The 27529-nt window shown below is 41.2% G+C and overlaps 1 protein-coding gene across 6 annotated transcripts; it reads right to left on the bottom strand.

Moving 5' to 3' along the window:
- Window positions 1-175: 175 nt before the first annotated feature.
- Window positions 176-27529, bottom strand: osbpl9 (oxysterol binding protein-like 9). Of its 6 annotated transcripts, XM_029499754.1 has the most exons (24): window positions 27407-27529; window positions 26074-26124; window positions 22999-23077; window positions 16004-16080; window positions 12299-12394; window positions 11716-11763; window positions 11010-11039; window positions 10870-10920; window positions 10311-10349; window positions 7065-7158; window positions 6183-6287; window positions 5515-5674; window positions 5214-5326; window positions 5005-5123; window positions 4783-4868; window positions 4497-4677; window positions 3866-3950; window positions 3514-3624; window positions 3370-3433; window positions 3149-3289; window positions 2930-3008; window positions 2642-2733; window positions 2415-2550; window positions 176-2004 (listed from the first exon to the last, which is right to left on the bottom strand). In XM_029499754.1, the coding sequence occupies exons 1-24, from the start codon at window positions 27515-27517 to the stop codon at window positions 1930-1932; spliced, it is 2223 nt and encodes a 740-aa protein (XP_029355614.1). In that variant the 5' UTR covers window positions 27518-27529; the 3' UTR covers window positions 176-1929. The 6 variants fall into 6 exon arrangements, with proteins under 6 accessions (XP_029355614.1, XP_029355615.1, XP_029355616.1 ...); XM_029499755.1 differs by lacking the exon at window positions 10311-10349; XM_029499756.1 differs by lacking the exon at window positions 26074-26124 and having other exon boundaries at window positions 27407-27517.

The raw sequence follows: 27529 nt of genomic DNA, 5'->3' as shown, positions 1-27529 counted from the left end.
AATATAATTTACAGAGACAAAACATGGAGGGGAAAAAAAACAAACAAAAAAACTAAGTGAAAGCTTGAAATTTCGCTTGGACTCAATTTCATTTGGCTTATTTCTAAAGGCATCTTTCTGCTTTCGAGGAGGATGAACATCCACAGCAGCAGCAACACAGGCTTTTATTTACACCTGGCATGTCACTGGATGCACTTACAGCACCAGGAATGTTTTTTTTTTTTTTTTGTTCGTTCTGATAAATAGATCCCTTCACCAATTCATTGAATTTAGGACTCTACTTGTCTTTTACCGTTCACATGAATCAACCAACCTCCTTCATGTATTGGTCAAATATTTAATCTTATCCACACAAAGATGAGCAGACGGGCTGCGATGAGCTTGGTACAGCAGTGAGATGATCGCAGGCATTTTCAGGTGAAAATGGTTTATTTCTATATCATCTCATCCAAATATGCCTTGTTAGGTCCAACCTGTGTCGCTGTAAGTAAGAGAATGAATGATGAGGTGCACAGTACGATAAATATTGCCCTCTATGTGGTTCTTATCTTGAGAAACATTACACAAAAAAAGTTTACACGAAAACCGAACCAGTTGTCCAGTCGGGTTCCTCAACCTCTGACAAGGTGAAAGGTGAAGGTGAACCCCTTCGACATCAGAGCGGTTAGAGAGGACACGAGGAGGGGGGGGGGGGGCGAGGAGCTGAACACAAGGAGACTTCACAGACTCAGTTCTAGCTTCATGTCCTCTTCATGGACCAGAGATCCAGAAAAGACAAATATATGTAAACAATTTTTGTTCATAAATGCCTTTAGGTAACATTTAGACATATTTTTAAAGGATTGTTTGTTCTTTGTCCAGATCAAAGTCCCTTCAACATTTTCTCCAAAACCTTTTTTTGGCATTATGGACATCCAAATTTGTCCTATTGACAGGCAACACAAATGACTTCTTTCTACATTGCATATATTCCATACACCTATGCTATGGGGTATGCAGGCCTTTAATTGTGGAACAATTGGGACACAGAATAGTGTGAAGGACCAAATAGATGGCAAGTTAACTTGTAAATGGGAACAGAGCATCAAATGCATAAAACAAATGACTGCTAAAGGTGTGAAGCCATCCAGTTCATACCCTCAGTATTTTACACTATTGCCAGAAAGAAAAATGAACAAAAAGAGCATTGAAAATAAAAAAAAGAATATATATTTATATATTCATATGTATATCATATCTATATATAAACAACAGTTATAATTAGTTGCAGGCAAGCAGAGAATTTCTCCCCCGCCCCTTTAAGATGCATCTGTTCCACCGTTATAAGGCTGTCAGACTCTTAGAGGGGGCAGCAGCTTTTTCTCCCTCAGTCACCAGATTCCCTGAGATGTAGAGCGCTGTTGTATTTGTCAAGGTTTATTTGATTTGAACACCATCAACCACACACCCCTTAACCCCCCTCCAAAAAAACAAAACAAAACAATAATCCAAAAAACAAAAACAGAAAATCCCCATGTGCCAGGAAATGAGTGCTGCTCTGACTTGTCGTGTGGAGCTGATGATGGGTGTGGTCGTGAAGCTGACGGACAGAATCGGGAGAACGAGACGTGTCGCCGCTCCCGTCTCCGCTCTGCGCTGCCGAGTCTCATGTTGGTGGGTATCGGTGGCGGTGGAAGTGAGATTGCCCAAACAAGGAGAGGAGATTTGCAAATTTTCATGTCACATCTGTGATGCTTCCGTTTTGATTTCATTCATTTCCATAACGTTGTTTTACAGTCAAATGCAAAGCTGTGTACATATTCAATCATCAGTCATTCCAAGGCTTGGATAAGAAGTGGTTTTGCAAAAGAGTTCTTATGAAGACTCTGCTGTGTGTGCATTTCTTTGTGTGTGTGTGTGTGTGTGTGTTTCGGAGTGTGCGTAGTCTTCTCAGTGTCTTTGAGAGGCTAATCTCTTTAATAGAGGCTCATCGTAGACCCAGCACTCCCCGTCCTCGTGGAAAAGCTGCAGAAACACACAAGCAATAACAATTATTAAACTCAGTTATCTGAAAGAATATTACAACTGATCCCAAAATAAAACTCCAATATTGTGTAATCTTTCTAACACAGATCTCTGTCTAACGGTGAAACAGAGGTCTGATCTGTGTTGAATTCAAGTCCACTCTCCACTTTGTGCCATCATTTTATCATACTGAATGTTTGTGCCAATCAGGACTGAATGAAAAACGGAGAAATTAAAAATATTTAAATTGTCATTATTAACTATTTCCATTGTGTTGTTCATAATTTCAGTCATTTGAGTTTGAGAAAACAATAATATACAGTCATTGATAGAGGAAACGATACATAATCGTGCAAATATACAACAGTGTTCATGATCTTTCAGGAAGCTTAACAAAACAAACAACTCACCCTGGTCTCCCACTGCTGTTCGTTTTCCTTCCTCTCTCTGGCTTCGGCTCTCTGTTTCTCCTCAAGCCGATGTTTGGCCTCTGTTGCTGCATCAATGTCTTTCAGTTTCAGGTTCAACGTCACATCTCTCCACAATCTAAAGGGAGAACAGAGTTAGAAGTCAAATGCACAAACAGGAAGTTAATGTTTTCTGCCGCTAAGGTTAAACGACAAACTTAATTTCTCACCTTCGGGACTCATACTCCAGCTGATCTTCCAACTTTCGCACTTTCTTCTTGATGATGCCCATCCTTTTAGTGTCGATGAATATGGTGTTCTCCTGGAGAAGCACAAAGTGATGCACATTCTTTCATCTATTAAAGTGCTTGTTGCAGAATTCATGAAATACCCCTCAGTACTCTCCTCAGTAATGACAAAGCCTTCATTTTGAAATGATGATTGTCTAATCTGATGACCAAAGAAGACAAAAAAACAAAACAAACAAAAAAAACAAACAATCGAAATAAAGGACTCACTCCAGTTGCTGACTTGGCATACATGACTCCGTTCCATTCTCCTTCGATGGAGCAGAAAGACTTCTTATCATTGGGTGCACTTTAAGGGGGGGGGGAGAAAAAAAAAAAAAAAAAAAAGAAAAGCAGCACATTTCATTCAAAAAGTCAGGAACTCTTCTCCATTATCAACAGCCTTTGAACGCTCATCTAAAACTGTATTGTGCAACATTGTCTTCTTACAAAATCTCAGCGGTGATCCTGTGCTTCTTTCCTCCGTAGAAGGGTTTCGTGTGGAACACGATGTTAGCGCTGTAGCCCGACTTGGAGCAGGAGATATTGCACTCCCCGCCCAGCTCCACCCAGGGCACAGTCAGGATAGACCTGGACAGACAGGATCAGCTCAGGGAGGCCAACAGGAATGAAACAGAAGAGTGATGAAACAGGGAAGCGATGAAACACACCTGCCGTATCCGTTAGGGAATGTGAGGATGTAATGTTCATCATGCTCCAAACACGACACACAACCTAAAAAACAAAACAAACTCATTATTACAACTCCACAGACAGAGTGTAGAATGGCATAGTGAGTCGATCTTCCTGTGTACCTTGGCCAATATTGTGGACACCTATGGACATGCCTAAGAACTTAGACTTAGTCCAGATGTGAGCGTTGAACTGGATCTTCTTACTTAAACACTCTGCGTAGAATGCAGAAACTGCAAATGACAAGTTGAAGATTTGGAATGAAAAGTGGTGGAAACAGTGACGGTTCAGCAAACAAACAAACAAAAAAAAAATTATAAAAAAAACAAAAACAAGCAAACCAAACAACCCAAAACAAAACAAAAACCAACAACAATTAACTGAGATTTTCCATCTTAAAATATTCTAATGTAACATGGTTTCATCAGTCTTGGGTTTTTTAGATTATTCAGAAGGTGGAGGTTGGACACTCACTGGGTGGGTGGTGAGAGACCTGCTCTGCCACAAAACGCACACTATTGGGTGAAGACCAGGGAACTGGACCATCTGACACCGTCTCCTGAGGGTTAGGAGAAAATACAGCATTGAGAACAGAAGCTTAAGGCAAGAAGGGAAAAAAAAATATATAAATAAAAAATATGACCACAAATGTAAATGGGGAACTGATATCTGATCTCAAGTAGTCACTAAAGATGGATTTTAAAGTCAGGTGTGAACAGACGTGAGCTAAGAGCTGATCACTCGGGATCGGATCACTGGAGATGTATGCTCATGCCACGTCTGAACCAGGTCTGTAATTATTCACTAGATAAACATTGATTTGGCGGTTCTGACGTGTGAACATAAAAAGGTAAACGGTTAATTTTAACATAATATGAGCAAAGTTTGTTCAGTTCAGTGTTTGCAAAGGTGTCTATACTTGAAAATCAAGTTAAGTTTATTTGAACGAACATCACACCTTGGACCATCTCCGTGGTCCAATTAACAGCAGACTTCCTGACAAACATGTTGAACTTTTTATATACTGACAAACGATAAAACAGACATTAACTAAATAAGGTGAGATAATCTTTTCTCAGTCTCTCAGCGAGACATGTGATCTCACCGTGTGAGGGCAGGGTTCCTCCGCCTCACTGGGCAAATCCCAATGGCAGTAGAAAACTTCTCCCAGGATTGGATTGTAAGGCTTCTTAGCCACTGAACCTTTCCTCCCTGCATGGAAGGCTGACAGGTACCATTTTACCACCTGAACGATGCGCTCCCGGGGCTCCGGCTGCTCAGCAATACTTGGGGAAGTCAGGTAAAAGGAAGAGCCTTCAATATTTTAATATATTTAATATTTAAACATTTGAATGTCTTATTGGAACAACAGCTTGCTGTACAGTGCATACCTTACAAATAAGTCAGGATGTGCAAAGAAGTCTGCATACATTTCTAACAAAGACCTCCTCTCGAGGATGAAGGTTGGCAGGACGACCTGTGAAGGAAAACAGAGAAAAAAAAAACTGTATTGTAAAAAAACTAATAAAGAGTTAATAGCATCATATTGGTGTGTAAAAAGATGAAGGAGAAAAGAAGACAGAACTAAGAAAGACACCGCTCGAACTCTTCACCTTCGTGAGGTCCATGCCCAAACGAACTTGAGAGAGCAGATGCATGATGACACTCTTGTGCTCCTCCACAGACTCGCCCTCACCTTCATCATCTCGGTCGTCGTGACTATCAAACGGATCTGAATACAACAGAAGAGGACAGGACATGTACCGCTGTGACAACAGAGACCCAATCTATTTGTGTTTGTTGTGTGCTTTCTCCTTTTTACCTGCATCTGTGGTGCCATTGGACATGGACGAGTTGAGGGACTCGGTGGTGTCTGGTCGTTTCAATGCCGTCTCTTCATGAGTAAGGGGCGTGTCAGCTGCAGGCCCTGAGGGACTGAGGGCAAGAAGAGGAGACAAGGGAATTGGAGAAAAATAAGAAGATGCTGCAAATGTGGCTGCATATGGAGCTTGATTTTCTTTTTTCTTTTTTTTTTTAAATTGACTCTTAGCACTGTGAATCTCACGCTAAACTGAAACAACACTCAGTTTTGTTGCATGGATGCAGGATGATAATGTACTCACTCGATGCAGTGTTTGGGGGAAGTGCTGCTCTGGTAAAACTCGTCAGCATCGTAGAACTCATCCTCGCTGGAGGAATAGGAGAAGTCTGGCACTGAGTGCGAAGGGAGGGGGATGTGGGCTGGGGAAGCAACGCCGCTACTGGGGCCAGATGGACCACTCCCTGAGAGAGGAAAAAAAAATAAAAAAAATATCACAGTGTCAGTGTTGCTGTGTTTTTCTTTAATATGGCAGTTCCAATAAATAAATCTTAAGATGATCAAATCAACTGTATATTCTTGAACTAGAGCCCAGTCCAGCTCATCATCTACAGTAACCTGTCTTCAACATATTGATAGCTTCCTCCGCAGAGCATATTGACAGTGCACTCGAGCATGCAGCTTAGCTCCTTAGTGCAGAGCGCAGCGCTTTAATACTGCTGCCTCAGCACAGAAAACAACCAGGCAAGAACCTGAGCTGTCTCTGTCCTTTTTAATTTACTTTATGGTAACGGACACAGAGCCCCAGGTTGGAGAACCACAGCAACAATTCAGATAGTATTTCTACATCTATTTTGAGGTTGTTGATTTCTTTTTATGTAAACATTAAACAAAGTGATAATTCCATATTTATTATTATTTTATCTTAGTGATAATAGTGTTGCTGGCTGCTGAAGCGCAATGAACTTGTACCTGTGCTGTTGGGAGTTGGGGTCTGCAGACTGCCCATCACCGTGACAACGGGACCAACCGGTAATGTGGAGGGTCGTTGGTCTGTTTTACACACCTGAGAAACGTCTGATGCAAAAAGAGCAAGGCAGAGAGTTAGTCCTGTAGCCAGATCACTCCTGAACCAGCTAACCTGTCCAACATGGAAGGCCGCTGAGAAAACTGTCTGAGGCGCCAAAGACCGACGCTTCATCTGAAGGGAATTTCATAGTCTGGGACTGAAATTAGGATGGCCTACTTTACACTGTTCATTTTCAAGGCATTTGTTAACAGTCTAGTCAAAGCCATTCGACCATAAGAGCAAAGAAAGCTTCAGTCTAAATTCTTTCTTACTTAATTTAGTAATTTAACTACAGACTAATGCGACTTAAAGCATAATTACACTGAGAGACAGGAAACTGCTTCGACAGAGAAAAACATTCGATGTCGAAGTTCATGCAGCATGACCCTGGTGAACATTCAGCATCTGATCTGGTATCAGTTTACCTTCAAACAGTGAAAGAACATTTAGTACCTTTATTAAAAGCCTTAAATGCTATTGACAGAACTTTCTTCAGCTTTCATCCCACTGCTGGGAGCAGTGCGATCAAACAGGAAAACATTAGACTTTCAAATGTTGTTGAAGGACACAATATTTACTCATTAAAGTCCTTGTTGCTTATTTTCAAACAAATACTGTGACATTAACTGTGTTTCACTGAGTGGAAACGTCAGCTGGAGGAGTTGAAGATCGGAACAACAGGGGGAGCTGTTGTCACCTGTGAGGTCTGACACCATGAGACTGGTACCTCATCACACACACAACCCCCCAAAGCCTAACTGTGCAGGGTGTGACTGAGATGGTACCTGCTGGTAGTGTGGTCTGTGTTGGCATTGTGGTGTTGACTACAGGAGTATCCAGAGGGGGCTGGTAGATCCCATCCACTGGGTTGATGGTGCTCTGAAGGAAACAAACAAAAGCAAATTTTCTGTTAACAACAAAAACAACTTGCCTGGAAGTGACATTAGACCTTTGCAGCAACAAAATGACACTGACACCACTCCCTGTGCACCAGACTTTATCTTAAGTGCTATCTAACAGACTATTGGCCTATAAACTGTCCAAACTTCAAACTAATTTTAATAGCATAAAGCCAAATGACCACATGCGTACCACAGCAGAACACCATTTCCTTTCACATACAGGCCAGACGTCAATGCAAGCTCTCCAAACCCAAATCAGCTCTCGGCTTCACAGCTTGTATACTGATTATAGATCAGTTTAATGCTACATCTACACGACAACAAGAACTGTGAAATAATATATGTGCTCTCCACCACAGGACGATCAATTTCCCTTCACTCCATTTCCTGAAAAGAGTGCCGTTGCCAAGTTTCATTAATCTGATCAATGCGAAATCAACAACAATGCCTGAAATCTGAATGCCTGTAGTACCTTTGCACAACAACTAACAGTGCCTTTGAACTCTGAGCAAACCACCGGTCTAAAAAGGGTTTAATTAACTCCACTGGGCTGCATTCTAACTGTGTAACATGTTGAAACTGTCCGGCTCTTGATTTCCCTTTTGTCAAAATCAGTAGGGACGTTCTTATCTGTTGAGGCCTGCCCTGATCAGTGCCACCTTAACTTCATGTATCCAATGTATTTGTTTAAAGACACAAACAGGCAATAACTAATCTGCCAGTTGGCTTATTTTAACGGGGTCATTGGCACCGATGACCTAACTGAGTGGAACAACTACAACAACATGGTAAACAAAGTGAAACTACATCGACCCTTTTTCCTTTCTCCAACCTACCCACAGGGCTTTTGGTTCCATTGAAATTAGATCTGGTCAATGAGATATGCTATCTTGTTATGCTGACTTGGCCTGTAACTAAAGTTTTGTTTAGTTTTTTTTCCAGAAAATAGTTTTCTATGCAAATTTAGAGTAACTCATTTGAAATCAACAGGAGGAGACATTAGGCTGTGAGGGTGAAGATACAGTGACGGGGATAAAGTGGTACCAGAAAGTTGACAACAGGCCTCCACAACACTGATGCATGGCAGATACTGGCCACAGAGGAAGAACAGCTTCAATACAAAGTCATTGTTGTTTCTCTAAATGAGACATTTTCCTCTTAAGATTACTTAGAATCACCTTTATCCAAAATATTTTGTCAACGTTCACTAAAAAGAAAACAGAGGTAGGAAATGTCATGCAGTGATTCCTGGACTGACATCTCAGCCCAATTTGCCTTTCTGTCCTGTTTTCTTGCTGCCTCCATCCCTCCCTTTTGCACTGCCCAATGCTTGCCTCGTCTACGTACCTCCATGAAAGTAAGGCGAGGGCTACTAATTATAGCCGATTACAGAAATATTGGTTTGTCATGGTGGGACCAGCCTGTGGCCTTGCAAAGAGGACATGAAGCAAATGCGGGTGGAGAGAGAGAGAGAGAGAGAGAAAGTTGCAGCTGAAACCAGCTTTGAGCACTGTCATCATCGATTAATTCTTTTTTTCAGTGAATTTAATAATGTAGCAGGTAGCTCGTACAACAAAGCAAACCTAAACCAATCACAGTACATAAATAATTCTGACAAATAAATACTAGACCAAATTCTGGTCTGCTTGTTTAAATGATTCCTGCACTTTACAGCAATTCCCCCAGCAGTGCAGTACTTGGCAAGGTCAATCAAACATACTGCTAGTGTTTCAACTAAGGTCTGTTGTGCATTTATCATTTGCTCCACATTATAGATGCACAGGCAACATGACAGGCATTATAAAGCTGCAACGATATCTTTAGTGCAAAGCTTATGCCAGATAAAAACATGTGCAATTAGATGTGAAGACAGAGCTTATGCTGTGCTATTTATACTACATAGTGCTGTACTTAATGACTGTGAGATTACGCCAGCTATAAGAGCAATGCAGGTCTATGAGCTGTACAGCTCCTGTGGGATTCTTCCTTCAAGGACCGCAAAAAAGAGGTTGTGCTAGTCCATTACCAACAAATCACAGGACAATTACCAACCACTTTTCAAAGCTTACAGAAAAGTCTTAAATTAATATTTCAACTTCCAGAAAAAGGCTGTATTTTGTTGGGCGGCGTTAATGTACATTTCATTTGCTCTTCAGTCCACTAATCTTTGCTTCCACTTACACCGCTCTACAAAGATATGTAATACCTCACAGTTTAAACAAAATGAGCTTTTGATTACATTGTAATTCTTGTGAGCCAGAACTGTTTGGAAAATGATTTCCTCTGACTCACTGCATACACAAAGTGTTGTCCGAAAAAGAGCCTGACTATGAGCAACATGGACATGCATGACGGGATTGTTTGGCTTTGGTTGTTCATTCTCTCTAAAAGTTTAATGGCTGGCAGTAAAACTTTTAAAACACAAATTTATCAGAATTTCCTTAAAGTTTTTACAGCCAGCAAAAGCAGAATGATAGGACTGTAGAGTTATTTGAAATAGAGCTCTGTGGTGTTTTAAGCTATTATTCCAAACTAACAGAACAAACTGCACAGAAGATAAGAAATCAACATAAAAACATACAGTAAGTGCTTTGGAAAATAGTTGTGAACAACAAACAGGATGTGATTTAGGAACCATGCAACACTGACATCAGGAAAGGACACCTACGGAGCTGGTACAGTTCTCACATGGCTTGAACTCAGTCGTTCAATAAGCAGGCAGTGTGGACACAGTTAATCAATGGTGTATTAGTTGTCTCCAATTACTCAGTGAAGTGCAACATTTCTTCATGTAGAGACATGCAAATACACATATATAGTCTACATACACACAGTTTGCACACACACGCACATATGTATCTTGATCAAGGAAAGAATAGTTGCTGACAATCGCTAAAAGAATTGAAATCCCAGATGAAATCGAGAGATTATTAACTTAATTAAGAAGATAGAGGTGGCAGGCATGAAAGAAAGAGCTTCAGATAGAGCTTATCTCCAAATAAGACAGCATGCACTAACGAGATCTGACTTATTTGCTTTTCTATAGTGGAGAATAAATTAAGCCAGAAAAGAAAGTTAGCAGTTTGTTTGATTTTTATTTTTGTCATGGACAGAGAATGTCAAACTTACTATAAGTCCGTTTGCGTGTTGCTGTTCGTTACTTTGGTCCTTAAAATTTTGAAAAGACAATGTTAGACTATGTGTATAGAACGGTTCAAGACTCATTTCATAAAGCATCGTGAGCATCTGTGGTGTAGAGACCAATGACACCCATCCCTCTCTATACATGGAGCTTAATAATATTCACCCACTTGCCACATGCAGGAATCCTTTCATCACATGGTAAAATCCCCTTCAGTATCGATAAGGATTGGGTTGCTAAATGTTTCCCTGAATCTTATTCAGAACTGAAAAACACAATTCGCGTAAAAAACTCACATGAAGCAGAAATGATTGCTTCACTTCCTTACAACGGGACTGAATTGAACATGTGATGAAACGAATACTTGGCTACACCCTCATCAACCACCAGCACAGGCGGCAACTGTAAGCGGGGAACTATCCCAGAGACACACTCGTGCTCGCACACAGCATGCACTGATGAGGTCTCACAAGTACAATGATTACAGTGAAACCGCAGAACGAAATAGGTGGAGGGGGGATTGAAACATGCTCAGATTGCGTTTACCTTGGCAATCTGCAGCAATACAATACAGTGCTTGATGGACTCTACCATACTCTGAAAGAGAAAAACAGAGAGATATTCATTAAAAAAGGATCTACGGCCAAACTGAAAGATGGGTAGGAAAGTGTTCACATCTGACTTACACAAGTAGTCTCTTTCAAATTTTCAATTTTCTGTAGAAAGAAAAAGTTTTAAAATCCATCAGTAACAAACACAATCTGATTGAGTCAGTATTCAGTTAGTTTAACACCAAATAAAGAAATGAAATAATATCCAACTGTTTTTCCTGTGTTTTACTAGTAAAGAGACAATGAAAAAAATAAGAAAAACTGTGTTAATCTCAGAGAGGAAGCTTCTTGTAAAGGGGGGGGAAACCAAAAAAACAACAACCCACACCCACAACACTTAGCTCCACTGATGCGCCCTGAAACTCAACTGCTTCCTCTGAGAAAAATGAATGCCCTTACAAATACAAAAAAAAGCACCTCTTATGAATGTTAATTACTAATCCGTAATGAAGTAGAGCTAGCACAGTGATTCCAACAGTCATTCCAAACTCCTAAAAATCTTTTTATATACAATCTTTTTTTTTTCTCCTCCCCCCACACACGTGTATATATGTTTTCTAATCACTACTCCTTTTCTGAAACACTGCTATAACTTGACATGATATGACATGGTATGGCATCTTAAATGTGACAATTAACATCTGCACCACAACGACAGCCATCTCTGTCCTCAGGTCCATGTGTCATGTGTCCTCTTTCCCTGCTGTTAGTTGTCCTTAATGACAAGAACACTGACCAGAGAGGCAAGATGCAGGGACAAAGACGCTCTGCTGGTACTCACTCTGCGTGATTCATCTTCTTTGCAGTCCTTGATCTTCTCATCAAACAACTGTATGGGAGATGAAAAGGGGAAAGAGAAGGATGGAACATGAGCTAAGATGGGGCTGCAGTGAAATGAGCATTAAAATGATCAGAAGGTGACTCTGCACAGACGATGTGGCTTCAGATAATGTGGCAGTGGCAAGCTCTTTCCTCTGAGGAAGGGCATTCACAGTGTTGTCATGAAGATTTTCTGCCTGAGACGATATGCTGCTGCGGCTTTGTTCATTATGTGGTTTTCTGCTTTGTCACTGTGCTGCCACAAGTCTTATTCCTCAATGACGTCTGTTTGGATGTTGAGACCAGCAAAGAAACCCTTACAAGCATCAATGAAAGTGATGCTTATGGCTCTGACTTGTATACCATATTATGCAATAAAGAATACTATGTGCTGCATGTTGATTTAAAATAAGAGTTTATATTTTAGGTTGCAGCATTTAATTTTTTGCCCAGCTGGAATATATTGCACATATAAGGTCATGAAGTTGTGACTCACTACAGATGAAGTGATGAGGATGGGTAGGCATGTCTACACTGAGTCCTACCTTTAACTGGTCAATCAGAATCTGTAGGTAGGCATCCGCTTCAGCTAGCTTCTTATCGAAGTCTTGAACACTTGGAACAAATCCTGTCTCGACCTCCTGAGGATGAAGAAACAAATACAGCTGAGATCAGTGCAGTCCCAAACAAATCCATGTCAAATATCACACTGGTATTTGCATATTCAAAATACACAGACATCGGCAATATTCCAGGCCATGTATTCACATATCCTCCATTGGTGTAAAAAAAAAGAAAAAGAAAGAAAAACAAAAAAGGTTTGAGTCTGTCACCTCCTGGCCAGGTAAGCTTTGTAAAGTGGTACACAAAATGGTGGACAGAAACATCAACAATTCAGGAGAATCTTCCAGCAACGTATTGAACTGGGGGAGATACGACTACTATTGTTTAAAGGATAGCCTCCATGAAAGGGTAGCAGGTCTGTCTGCCTGACTGGAGACCAGCAGCTTTCAGGCTTCAACAAATCTAAATCAGCATGGGGAGAAATTCAGTATTCACAGAATCGAGTGTGCAAATGAGCTGAGGTGCACTTGAAATTCGTTGTTTGTTAATTATTGCATTTATTAGCCCCATCAGAAGCACAGATTCCACACATGTAATCACACACAGAAACCCAGACAGACAATTTCATTACGTAGTATCCATTCAAAAGTAATTATTTGACTATTGCCAGACTAGACATGAGCGTGCATCAGCTCTGTCCATCTGAGCTCACCCAAGAATCCAGAACAATCCTGTTGGTTGTGACACAAAACCAAAAACAGGACAATGGGCAGCTAAATGTTCTCACAGAACAAAACGTCCTGTAAAAATTTGTTCATATTTTTGGCTACAATCTGTCAATAGTGAGGACACCCAGCCCTGTCGACAACACAACAACCCCTGTACGTGAAGCCAGACAGATCAGTCAGATGACTAACACACACAGCAGCCAGACATGGAAAAACACAGATCACTTTGACTTAAAAAGCAGTGAGTACGATTAAACAGACAGTGTCATGTTAGTAAATCCTGCTCTTATTATACTGTGCGCGACAGACTCGCCTTCGATGGGACTTTTCTTCCTGCTAAAGACAACCTCACAGGGACATGAAGAAAAGCCATCAACATCCAAGCTCTGTTTAACAGCTGCACAGAGACCTGCTAAAGTTTAAACCAGAAAAAGAAAAACCCAAGCTTTAAAGAGAACAAAGTCTGAGTTAACAGCAAGTCTGAAACTGGCAGTTAAACTTCCTCAAAGGATCAAAGGTGCTTTCACTGTTAGCACAACAAAAATACAGCTGGCTACAAGAGAGCCTGATCAAAAATCAAATTAGGAAAACAATGTAGATGTGAATGTAACATGCTGTGCCAATGTGTCCATATGGCATTTGTTGGATTGGCACAGCCACTTTCAGTGCTTCCTTCAAAATTAAGTAAGACAAACAGACTTAAATCATCAATCTTCAAATGACATAAGAATACAGTGGAAATGTACTTTAAACCTAATCTACTCCAACATTATGATAAACAAAATCCCACACGAATAGTTTTACCAAATGATTTAAGTTATTAAATCACCCAGGGGCTGCATCAAAACATTATACACAGTTATATACAGGTAATTAAGTGCAGTCTAAATTACATGCCCTGTTGTGAAAAATTAGACTGTTAGACTGTACTGTACTTATCAACTAGCCAGGTTTGCATTGGAGCGGTAGACAAGTGGCAAAAGTAACTGAAGAAAGAAGAACCTGACATACTGGGGAGGGAAGAAAAAAAAAAAAAATCACAAGACAGAAAATAACTCCATTATTACATAACAAACAGGATCTTGTGTTTTGTCAACACACATAAAGAATGGGAAGTACCTATTTCCACAGTAAAGATTGGAAAAGTTTGGAAGCAGAAATTTAGAGGCAGGTGGCTGGTTAAAACAGCAGCACGTCATGTAGCTCACTCCTTCACTGTTCCTGAAATTCCTGAAATATTCCCATATGTCTGCAGCCCCACTCCTGCTCATTCCCACCAAACACACCATGTATGCGGACACGTTTGTCATAACAGGAAAATTTTTGACCAACCTGTAAAGTCACACAAACACTCACAAACCCATGTAACCACCCTGGACTCGACAAACACTGCTCTCGCACGGTCACCCTGCCTCCTGTTTCTATTTGTCTTTCTGCATAGTGTGACCCACTTTGCCCCAGCAGCGCACTGCATCCGCTTAAATGCTCCTTGTTATGGTGCAGTGGCGTTGTGTGTGTGTGTGTGTGTGTGTGTGTGTGTGTGTGTGTGTGTTTTTTTACTTACTGGGTGCTTTGCTCCAATGGACATGCTGCGTTAAACCATGTACATATCTCCCATCAGGCAATTTAGCCTGACACAAGATCGTTTTCTTTTTCGTTTTGCTCCTTCTATAGTAACAAACTGCCAGCTCAGATGAAGTTAGTGTTCTTTCAACCTCCTCCCCTCCCTCCTCCTTCCCCACACAAAAATAGAAAACAATCTCCTCTTCTTGCTCTCCACTGCAGTCTGCCAACATAAACCACAGCAGCCTCCAGCCGGGAAAACTAGTCTGGCTACAATATATCCTTCGGCAGCAGTTATCAGCTGAGCGTTTGCTATGAGACAGAAGGAGCTGAGTTAATCCAGGACCCTCCCCTGGCAGGAAAGGCACACTTCCTCTCATGCAGGCAGAAAACACAAAGCAGCAGCAAGTGCTAATCAGAACAAGCACTAAGAGCTCCACCGATTGGCTGGAGCAGGTGAGGCAGATGTTCGGTTGATCAAGCAAGCCGCTCCTACATTGGCTGCTGCTAGGTCACATGATGCTATGACAGCAGAGTGAGTATGAGAAGATATTGTGCGTATGTGTGTGCACAGTGGGAGCAGGCACACGTAGCACATCAGAGGGATTTGCCACATAGAGGGACGAAGGCAGGGAGAGGGAGGGAGATCAAATGAAAAGGCTGGTCATGAGGGTGAGAAGGAGGGGAAATGGGTGGGAGGAACTGCTCATAGATGAGGACTGTAGGGAGCAAGGAGATAGGGTTGGTTTGGTGTGGGGGGGCGGGTTGGGCAGGGAAACAACTGGAGGGCAAAGGAAGCAGGAATAACTGTCTGAGACACTCAAGTCTCAACACTTAGACAGTCTTTTCTTATAACAAAAAATCCTTGCCCTCATTTTAGTCTGAACAGGCCACATATTGCAACAGCTTTCATTTATGAAGTTATGAATGTCCTATTTGTTTTAGTTACACTAACAGACACCTAATGAGTCAAAAATAAAGAAATAAATAAATAAAAATAATAATAAAAAAAAAAAATATATATATATATATATATTTAAAAGTTTTGACAGACACTGAGACACTTCAACGCCATCATATGGGTGCTGTGGTATAGCCCAGTACGTGATTCATGAGGTATGCAAATAAATGTAATTTGAGGATTGATAAAAATCCCACGATAATCCCTGGTTAACATTAAGTTTCACTAAAGCATCCTCTTTCCCACAGAAATGTGAGGTGTTACGAAGAGGAGCATGTTTGTTTAGGAAAATAAACTGTTAAAAGTAAAACTACATTGACAGATGATGGCAATAGAGCCCTGAAGCAAAAGCATTTATTTTTGGAGGTATAATTGTCAGGAAACGCAGACACATATGCCTAGATACATATACTTATGCAAATAAGGTTACATACCCGGAGCTGGAGGGTGTGGCGGAGGATAGTTCCCTCTAAGGCGTGAATCCACTTCTCCCGTTCGTCTGCATCTCGGGCTGAGGGCAGAGACAGATGACACACCCAGTGAACCACATTTTCCACACAAAATCCAGCAGTAGCCAATACGTTTGTGTTACACACTAGTGACTCCATAACACAAATGTGAAATGACACGAACACTGGTAAAGCAGTCATGAAAACTGTGGATTCAATAAGATGAGTTAGCTTTTTATCAAAAACACTTTAATTGTTTCCTCTCTAATAATAATAATAATAATAATTAATCCATATGTAGACTCACAAATAAGACGATAACCATTTGTTTTATTGTATAGTCTTTTTTTTTTGGATATTGAAGAGGCAGCTGTTGAGAGTTAGAATACAAAACACTGATCAAATAACTGAAGAAATAATCTGCAAAAATAAATAAGACAAGGAATAAAATGGTTTAAATCAGGATGAAGTAACTTTGTGGCTACAAATCAAATACAGAAAGTCGTCTGGACATTCCACATGCCCTGAAATGGCTTTAGGAGAAATTTGACATTCTGGTAAATGGGATTATTTCTTATTTTCTGCTGAGTGTTATGGGGACATGAGGAGCACTACTCTCTGCTGAGCAAATCTAGTCAGGCAGAAATAGGTTATACATACATGGTAAACGTTTTTAATTTCTGCTGCCTGGCAACCTCTTGTTGCAGAAAGTCAGTGTGCCCATCCAAAAAAAATAGTCCAGAACATTAGATAAAAATTAAACTGAACTAACCAGGTCCTATCTGAACCTTAATACCAAGACTGACCTGAATTTACCAGAAGAACCTGTACTTCTCTATAACATGAACATGAGATTAGGCTCCTTGAAGTGATGCAGTCCTGGTTCTTGCATGAGTTTTTACAGTGGTTTTTGGGGTTGGAGTGTGAAACAGAGAAGGGTGAGGTTGCACCCACAGAGCAAAGTCACAGAATAAACAGACTGCCAGCGACATTTAACATTGATCCATTACAGGCCCTGACACATGCAACTCGCACACACTGCACAAGGCACATACGCACTTTTTGGTGCCAACAGTGTACCCGGATACAATATTACATCCTCTGTCAGGACATAGACTGGACAGGACTCCATTCTGTCAGGATGTCTTTAATTATCAAAAGTTTTCAGTTCTTGTATGACAATGAGCCTTACTTCTGCTTTAGTGTGGAAACTGGCCACCACAGTCAAAAACAACTCTAAAAGCTGTGAGAGAAGAACTTAATATAATATATACCATTGAATTAGCTGGAAAAGTATATCCTGTGTAGGAGTCATTTTTCATGGACCTGGAAACAAGACAGTACAGCAGATGAATGGCTGTGCTCGCACTGAGACTGAGCAGTGCTATGGCAGAAAAGCTTTTAAAGACATTAAAAGGCAGCCGAGGCTCAGGCCAATCCACTCAGACAGCACCTCACTACCCTTTCACTTTCCTCTCAGCCAAACAGACTCTCCAGAGGAACAAATCACTGTGGCTAATGTTGTTTAGCTATATTCGTGACAGAGGAATGTAGTAGCAGGGCCATTCAACAAAAACAAACACTAACTCTGTCATTCTATCAACTGTGTCACAGGTCCAATTTTTCTCCCAGTCTGTGGCTCACATCTACCCCACAGTTTAGTTTCCCAGGTGTGTGTGAGAAGTATGAGGGGACACACAGAGTCATGACAGTGGCTGTTTTCTGACACAAGGCTTCAGTGTTAGGCCTTCATATAGCCAAACAAACCAACAAGTCATTTATCCTTTAAACATCAACTTGTCTTGATCTAGAGAGCAGAGCAGGTCAAGCCAAACTTTGAGGACTGATCAGGATGCAATATGCTTTGGGGAAAGCGTGTACCTATTTGAACATAGTGCAGCACAGTCAGTATTCTGGTAGGTCTATATTAAGGTCTAGAGCTACATAAAACATAGACCATGGAGGAGACATCTAGAATTTTGTATGCGTCAGTCAATTTTGTTCTTTACTGGGAGATAAGGAAACTTTACATTGTTTACCATAAAAACTTTCTTTGGTCCTTTTTGGGTTTAAAGGGTTTAAAAGTGCTTTTACAGCGATTATGAAATTTAACTGTTGAACAAATGGGACAAAAGTCTAAAAGTCACAAAGTTAAAGCAAAAACCTGACATTGAAAACACAAGCACTGGAGTTTTATGATACTGTTTCAGCCTTCTAGTAGTCTTACAGTCTCCTAGACTAGCTGATAAGTAGTGTCATAACGGAGGAAGGCATGCCGACTAAATCTTATTTACGGCAGGCTCTGATTCTAGATGAAAGTGGAGAAGCAGAATTAAGCTGTTAGAAGAACAAGCACATACAGGAGGTACTGTTTCTCGCACCACTAAACTCCAACAAATCCACCCACACACATGGTCCTAACGATTACAGCGAGACCTTGACAGTTATTAGATGAAGATTAGCGCTAGATGCAGACGTACAGAGTGCAGAAAACCATGTAACTGCAAAATGAAACAATGCTGAATACGTTTCCATAAACGGAGCCAATGCAGAGGGATTCGGGAATCTAATTTCCAACATTACAGAATACAGCACCTCATATCCACCGGGACAACATACATGCATGCCAAACCTGCGATTCTAATATACTGTGTAGAAGTAAACAAAACCATAAAATCATCAAGACAACATGTGAAAAGTAAACGAGTCAATCACTGCAAAAAGGATATGACCTAAGATATTGGTGTACTTTACTCAAATGTGGCATGCATGGAACCAAACGGCAGTTACATCCATGTTTTACATCCACGTTTAGAAGAGGCTCACAGAATTGTATTTGTCCATTTGCATCTTTTCCCCCAGATATGTGTAAAAATTCTTTCACTTTTACATGAGACAAGGTTAATATCATGCTCATGTCCTGATGTTTTTCCGGACTTTCATACTAATTTTACATTTTTGCAATTTTTAGCCCTTTAGGCTTTTATTATAGAGCAAAGAGCTGGCATTATACAGGAGGAGTTAATTGGAAAGACGAGTGAGTTGCATCTTAAAACATTTTGGCATACTTTCACTTAAACAGTAAGGACAATTACTGTAAACAAAAAAGATACATATATGTATGTATATATCCACCAATATATTTGTGTCTATATCCACATAAATTCTTTGTTTTCGCTCAGTATCATTTTGTGCTGGTGCTAATGGTAAAGCAAGCAACTCCAATAAATTCTTTGAGACTGCGTCACCTTCCTGCATCATGGCTGCCTTTTTTAATTAACTCAACATAGACATATCTGAAAAATGTTTTGTTTTTTTTTTTAAACCTCACATCTTCATGTTTTTCCCGGTTGTACGTGCCTGAACATACTCTTTTTGTCTCCAACTTACATCTGGAAGATTGTCTGAGATATCAGCTTTGGGACAAAAAAACAAAAACTCCACATAGATGGAGCCATAGATACTTGGTGTCTCACAGACAGCAGAAAGACAGATAAATGAACACACAAAATGAAACAGCACCAGTGGTATTTTGATCACCAAAAGATTTTCCTCCAATTACACCAATCAGTCTATCTCAGATATTTCCTTTTACAATAGTCAGCCTCTTTCCATAATAGTGTTTCTCCTTTCTCCAAAATGCCTGTCAATTATTCATCCCTCCCCTATTCCTTCTGTTCTTGTCATCTTGCAGTGAAAGAAATATTTCAGTACATGCTACAATGAGAAGACAGGGGAAGGGGTCTCATGTTTTGGACTGCCACCTGTCACTTCTGTATAAAATTGTGGCTACCCATGTGCAATGTGAAAATGCATGAATATCACAATGAATATAATCTAAGGTCAATGGAATAATGCACTGGTGGGAAAACTAAGTATCTATTCAGTACTTTATTTTAATAATTATATAGTGTAATGAAAACAATAGGTTACTTTGACTAGGGCATTTGGTTTCTCCACATCTTTCAAAATATACATGTCAAGTTTGCAGAACTGAATGAGCTTGATGATTTGGAGCTGAGAACGACCCAAGAGTGAAGTGATCAGGATCAGATCATGAGAAGGTCTCTGCCCCTGTACTGATGCCCTGGGCAGGATGGAAACCCTCACAGAGAGGGAAGAGAAGATGAGATATTGATAGCCACTGTAGAAAAGAGAGGGTGGATGTGAGCAGAGAGGGGGAAAGAGGAAAGGGGGAAGCTAAAGGGCTCTCAGGCATCTCTGATACACCGCCGGGGGAGAGGAGCCGGTGAATAATGTATGCTTCTCTAAATAGAAAAGACAGTACAGAGCTGCACTCCAGGCTTACACAGGCCAGCTGGTAGGCTCAGGGCTAGACTTCAACCTAACAGGACTTTCTGGGATTATTAATGTTAGTCTGGTATCCTCCCACCATCCAAAGACATCATGTTCAGGTTAACTGGTGACTCTAAATTGCCCGTAAGTCTGAGTGTGAGGGGCTGTTGGTCTCTGTCTGTCTCTGTGTGTTGGCCCTGCAATGGATTGGCACCCTGTCCAGGGTGACCCCCGCCACTGCCCAATGTACATTGGGATTGGCTCCAGCACTCCCTGCGACCCAGGAAACAGATAAACGGTAGAAGAGGAGTGAATGAACATCCCATTACACAAAAATAAAGCATGAAAATGCTAAAGATAATGGACGAGCAAAAGCTTCCCAGCACTGAAAACTTAAAATCTGGCAAACAGTACAGGTTTCCAGGTTTCCTGGATCTTCTGTTTTTACCACTCTTAATTTTTGCAGTGATGATCTACCCATCACACGTGAAGACACATTCAGGCAACATTGCAAATCCTGTGGGACTGACTGCATAACATGCTAAGATCAGGATCATTTTACAGCACTGAGAAATCTCTGGATCAACATCCTGTGCATGTCATGATATCCAAGCTATGCTACGCTGATGTATCCAGCCTCTCATGTTCAGCACATATTTAGTGCCAAATTTTCTGCCTGTTCATCCAGTGGGACTACATGACATGATACAGTACTCCTTTGGGTATATGGAGAGCAGATGTCGTTCAGTGACATTTCATTGTTTTCTCACTAAAACAGATGACTGTGATGATGATGTCCTTCAGTAACATTATTATAAAAAGACACTGACAGATATGATAAAGAGTTACTTACTGTATATACACGGTCATTGGTAAAGGAAACAAAAAAAAAATAATTCTAATTCTAAAATATTGTTGCATTGCATCATCTTTGTTGGCTGCGTTTCTTCTTCATGCAGCCAGAAATTAAATGTCATCTTTGACTGCATTAATGAAGGTTTCTGAATAATGCACTCAAATTTAGGCAGAAATTTACATTTGCATACACTTTGGATGTTGTTCAACTCTTTCACTGATTCAGGGGTGTCTTGAAGTCAGGCAATCTGATAATATCACAACAGGAAGTACAAAATTAATGCAATAAATTAAAACGGACGCTTTAACTCACTAAGGCTCTACAGCTCATGTCAAATACTCATATTTACTCAGATTAAATTCAAATTTTAATTATTAAGATAAGGTTAGGAATATAACATTACATATATTTAAGAGTGACAAACACAATACTATGAAAATGGATGCACAAATATCCCCTTCCCGAGGTAAAATAAAAAGATTACATCATTGTTTAGCTAAAGCAGCAAAACCATTGAAGAATATGCCAAACACAAGTTGCAACAACTAAATAGTCACACAATCTGGACAAACATTTGACTAATATGGGGCACTGCATACCGTCTTCACAGCTGTCAGATAGTTAACAGTACGCACACTGCTCTGAACAATCCTTGAACCTTGATAACAAAACCAATTCAACCGTGTGCTACAGAACGTACTCCACCCTCACGCTAAATCCCAGAAGACAAACAAACAATGCCTCCTCTCGATCCTTTCGCCTTGGGGCTGGCATGCATGCTGATGAGACGTGCACGGTTTTCTCCTTACCCTTGCGTTTGTAGAACCACAGCATACAGCTTCGGAACACAGACATGGGAGAGGGCATGGAGGAGGTGTGAGAGGTTGGGGGCCCATGGACTGTGGCTGGTGACCCTCAAGAAGGAGGTGAAGGGAGGGCGCTGATGGTGAGGTGTTAATGGGGGGGGGGGGGGGGGGGGGGGGTGTCTGGTGTTGTCAAAATGGATACAAATGGACAGATGAAGGATGCATGGAGGAAGTTAGTTAAAGACCTGGTGAAGCAATAAGAGTAAAAATAAGAGTTAAAAAAAATAAATAAATAAAAAAAAAAAGGATGTCTACGCTGAATGAGACTGGATAGCTGACTGTAAAAACAGAGGGAAGGGGGTTGGCAGGACAGGAGGGGGGGGGTGGCGATGCTGTAGCTGGGAGCCAATCCTGTCCCTATGGTTGTTAGAGAGCGAGCGGTGGCAGCGGTGTACCGAAGGGCGAATGGCGGCAGCAACCAGAAGAGACCTGAGCTCAGCCTCCAGCTCAGCAGTATTCTCTTATTATTCCCAGAGGCTCAACTGCACACAAGCAGCAATCTTCGTCCTCAGTCAGAGTCGGGAGGGCCGAAGGAAAAATTTTTAAAAAGCCTTACTTGCTAGTTGTGTTCCAGAGGAATCTAGCTTGCAGTGGAACAAATCTTGTTTATCTATAGAAATACATGCGAGTCCAACTTCGCAGAGCTTGGAGGGGTTCCAGAGGAACGGAGAAGAAGCTCAGATGCACACAGCATGCTTTGACATTGTGTAGATGCCTATGTGCATGTATTTCCTGGCATTAGAGCAGACCACTTCAAGTATTTAAAAGGTGGGGAGGGTAAGAGCAGTGAGTGAGTGAGTGAGAGAGAGAGAGAGAGTGAGCGAGAGAGGGCGAGAGAGCAAATGAACAGCAGGGATGGATGTAAAGAGATCACAGAAGAAAAAACTGATGGCAACACAAAAGAAGAAAGGGGAGAGCCACGAGGAGCACAAAAATAAAAAAAGGGGGGGGGGGCAGCTCACCTTGGAAATGGAAAGTCTTCTGGTCCACAGTGATGGTAAATGTGCTGTCGTCCTCGTCATCAATGCCGATCACAGCTCCCTAGGCAAACAGGGAGATGGAGAGAGAGAGAGAGAGAGAGAGAGGGGAAAAAACCAGGCAGTCAGGCAGCGGGACACGTCATACTGGACTTTCCATTTCTATCCTTCTGCCCTCCACATGTTACAAGAAGCCCCCAGCCTGAGTATCGTTTGTAAATTACCCAAATTAGCCATAATCCATCTCAGCACCTTAGTCTGTCTCCTGCAAAAGCTCCATCTCCTTTCGCATGATCTGTTTCCTCATAGTTACTCTGTTCTTTTTTCTCCCTTCTCACGCACAGACACACACGAATGCAGCCTTTTGGAACATGGCACAGAAGAAGGGAAGGGAGGGGAGGTGGAGGAGGAGGTGGGATTTGGGAGAGTGAAGGAGGAGGAAGACAGGGAAGGGTGGAGAGAAAGACACCGGGGACCAGCAGCTAGCAGCAAACTGCAGAAAAATGGCCCACTGGCTAACTGGGACATTGGCTCCTAGCAACAGAAACAGGGTGTGTGACTTACAGCTTCCTTAGACACTGAACCTACAAATAACAGAAAGTAACCCGGAGTGGAGAAAAAATTAACGGCTGGACTTTGCAGTCCATTAAGATAGCTCTCCGTGAAGGCCGTCTTCCTATCATATTGTGTTGGAACTTTATTTTGGCAGCTTTGAAAGCGATAATGCTAGACAGTCACAACATGACACAACAGCAACAAACAAGGTGTGGTTACTGCCATTCTTACGATCCACAGAGATTAATCTCTTACTTCAACAAAACCCAAAGGAAGACTAACAAAAAGTCATGCATGTGCGCCTTCCTGTGATGTGCTGTAGTTATAAGGATCAACAAATGAACACAAAAGTCAATTAAGAGTATTTTCAGAAGTGACTCTGCTTATATTTTACAGGAAAGCAGCTAATATTGGAGGCAAGTCGGGTTGAAGAGATCTATGAAGCACCAAGCATTGCCTTTGTATTAATTTTTTTTTTTTACCAAACATTTTTAAGATATGTACAGTCACATCAGTGACTAAAGCCACATGTTTTTTTTTTTTTGTTTTGTTTTTTTTTTGTTTTTTGTTGTGGAAACAGTAGAATACCCCCACAGATGTTTACAGAACTTACAGGACATTCATTTTAAATGCACATATACAGCTGCACAAAGAAGCATTACAAATCATCTCTCTAACTGCCCATGGCTGTAACTAATGGTTGCCATGTGTTAGGCTATCTAATTTGATTTAGATTTTGTATTAATTAGTATTGCTGGCCCTCGTGACCCAGAAATGGATAAACAGTTGAAGGAATGAATAGTATTTCTGTAATATTTAAACATCACTGTGATAGTCTGTTTCTGCTGTTTTGTAATGCCATCCAATATTCAAAACTTGTGTTCTGTTTATAAGTAAAACACCATTTTTGTGTTCTAGGTCTGATTGAAGTCTCTGAAATTAACTAACCAACAACTTCACTTGCTCTAAAAGTGCCTATTCATTTTGATGACCACAAATTAAGTTCAACATGTCTTCAGAAGGGCTATTTTAGTAGACTGCTCTGTCTCCCACATGTTTTTTGGACATGTGAGTAGGGCAAACACATAATTTTACTCAATGGAAATTATGTTGTAAAAGAGCAGGCAAATCTGGACTCGCAGGAAATTTAAGTGTTTTTTACTATCAAAAGTTAAAATCTAAGCATCCAGGAACACAAAATACAACTCTAGGGGAAGTGAATGCGCTCAGCATCCATTGCATTAATATGATTTAATAGCTACTGATGCACTTTTCAGCTCCACAATGCATATCATGTATTTTCTGTATTGCAAAAAGACACTGTCACATTGACCCAGTGAAGGAGGGAACTTTTGACCTGTGCCTGCATGTCCATAAATAATGCTGGATCCTCTTTTCAGGTACTTTCCAGAGATACTTCCTCTTTTTCACAAGGATCAAGGTGCTCAACAGTACATTGTGCCCAGATGCATCTTTCACATCCACTTCTGTCTACACCCATAAGAATTACAAGTGAGCATCTGAGAACTAACACAGGAGACAGTGTGACAGGGCTTGGCCAGGCAGGTTCATGTTATGGCATGTAGCACAGAGACAATTTAAAAAGTATTCACTGCCCATCAAAGCTCAGATTTGTTTTGAATCATGTCACACACATTGACATGCTGTGATGACATGCACAGCTGAGTCATCGTGTTGAGACAGAAAGTAAACACACAAGGCAGAGACAAGCAATCTATTTGTCCTGATTTGCACACAGCAAAGCAATATCCTGAGTGATAATGCTCAGTGATATCTCGAAACAGAGCTAGCTGCAACAATGGACTGACTCACCTCACAACTGTCTCAATAAGGAAAGGCACCCAAATCATGCTTTGACTGTTAGATGACAGATCTGCTTAAGAAAATGTATATAATCCTACCCTTTAGGCCGTATCCTGGATAAATACACCAAACACAAAATTAGTATTTTCTTTTACTTGTTGGATCAGAAAGCCTAATTACCTTGGGAATCTTACCACCCTCACCTTATTAGAGACAATAAGGCAGATACAGAAGTAACACAACTGCTGCCATCTAGTGGATATTACCAAGTACTTAAAACATCAAATCAAATGCCCTAGTTGAGAAAAATCCACAAAAGTTCATCATCATAAAAAAAAGGTGTGAATGAGGAAGCAGCAAATCTGTTCAACAACAGATTTTTTTCTTCCTACATCCATTAAGCGCTCTGCCTGGTAAACCAGAACAATACTGCCTTTTTCCATGTTTGGTACAACCGAATACTTACGGTTCAGGAGGACTGCACTGACAACAAAATACTTCTCAAAAAGTTATACAACCCTTTTTGTTGTATTGCACTCAGGAAAACAATGACTTATTTATTTTAGAGCTCTTCCAAATACCTGGTGAGACAGGCAAGCAACTCAGCCAAGTAGGCAGGGTGTGCATTTCATTTATCAAAGTCATAAACAGTCAGGACAGCCTCCATCCTGAGAATCTTACCCTGAGTCGTACACAGCCTCTTCTGGATCCTCGCATCATCTTGTCTTTTGACTGTAAACCAACAGAACATATAAAGTATTAAAACTGTATACAGGACAAGGTGCTAAACCTTTTTCACTAAGAATAATTCGTCACATTATTACAGGAAAAAAAAACTGAAGTCCCATTTAACTGCTTCAGTTTCTGCGCCTGAAGAACGTGCATGCTGTCTCTCTGTCACTTGGTTAACTACATGAGGAAAACAGAGCCACAGGTAAGTTTGTTTGTTATGCTTTTCTACTACGTCAAATCGAAAAATGTCTGCTGCAGAAAAGTATCAGTAACAGGTAGCACGCACCAACAAAGCTTCAAGCTGTTTTTATTCAATTTGGAACATTTAGCACAAATCAGTTGCATAACAAGACCTCTCCATGTGATGGTAATGAAATATCATATAATAATGCTTTAAAATGTCAACATGCAATTAAATCCAACTGTATTATAAGAGTTCAGACAAGGCCCTTTTCACTGAAATACCACATTTTAACATCAACTTGAGCAAAATATCACGCGGTGGATGAAAGGCAAATGAGAATACTGAGATCATGCCACAGTGTAATGAAATTCACTGTTCTTCCATGAAACCTGACTCCATGGAAAGCATATTTTTTTTATTTTAATCTAAGTATATTCTTTATCTTGTCGTCCTTCCCATTTGAGAAGCTGAAACCAACACTTGTTTGGCAGCTGCTGAATGCTGCTGGTCTGGTTGGATCTTGGTGTGAAACAGTTTGTGGAGTCCAGCTGGTCCTGCGGTGACCTTCGTGTGTGGGTCTGTCCTGAGTTGTTGCTCAGACTGGAGATCAGCCTGACACTTTTAATCAGAGTAACACTAACCCCACCGAGCTGCTGCTGTTTGTTAGCTACCCGGCCGGCTACAGCGGCTCCTTCTCCAGCCACCGGGGGGCCACATGTGCCCCCTCACCCCCACCGACGGGGCTGTTAAAGCCTCTTCACCCCGCTTTGTGTCGGTGACCACACTAAAGTATGTTTTGTCATGTTTGTGTGTCTGCTTTTAGCCTTCTCCCCAAAGCTAGCTCCGTTAGCGGAAGTGCTGTGGAGAAACGCAGAGACCGGATTGGTCGGCCGGTGCGGGGGGAGCGGTGCTACTGGTCAACGGCCGGTCCGTCACCGGGGGGACCGGCCCTCTTTCGCCCAGATGAGACTCTCCAACTCCGGACAAACACAAGGCCCCTCTGCCGCTCGGGTTGGACAACAAACTGGGGAGGAGGCGGGGGGAACTTCAGTCCCCAGGTTAGTTTTAAACACTTACAAACACAGGGGGCGAACGTACCGTGTAGTATGACAGCAGGCCGGCGTTGTAGTCCAGAACGAACCAGCGGTACTGCCAGCCTTTCATGACGTTCGTCCACTTGCTCAGCGGGCCCTCCATGATGGACGCCATCTTTACACCAGG

The sequence above is a fragment of the Echeneis naucrates genome, chromosome 4 (assembly GCF_900963305.1).
Source record: "Echeneis naucrates chromosome 4, fEcheNa1.1, whole genome shotgun sequence".
In the NCBI taxonomy this organism is placed as follows: domain Eukaryota; kingdom Metazoa; phylum Chordata; class Actinopteri; order Carangiformes; family Echeneidae; genus Echeneis; species Echeneis naucrates.
Note: the sequence above shows the minus strand (reverse complement) of the source record. Positions and strands in the feature narration are given on the sequence as shown.

What these genes read in the sequence shown, in the direction of transcription:
- osbpl9 (XM_029499754.1), bottom strand. Translation starts at nt 27,517, where the DNA reads ATGGCGTCCATCATGGAGGGCCCGCTGAGCAAGTGGACGAACGTCATG. An exon ending in GCCTGCTGTCATACTACACG is followed by an intron (nt 26,125 to 27,406) that starts GTACGTTCGCCC and finishes GTTGGTTTACAG; the next exon opens with TCAAAAGACAAGATGATGCG. An exon ending in GAAGACTTTCCATTTCCAAG is followed by an intron (nt 16,081 to 22,998) that starts GTGAGCTGCCCC and finishes CTCTGCCCTCAG; the next exon opens with CCCGAGATGCAGACGAACGG.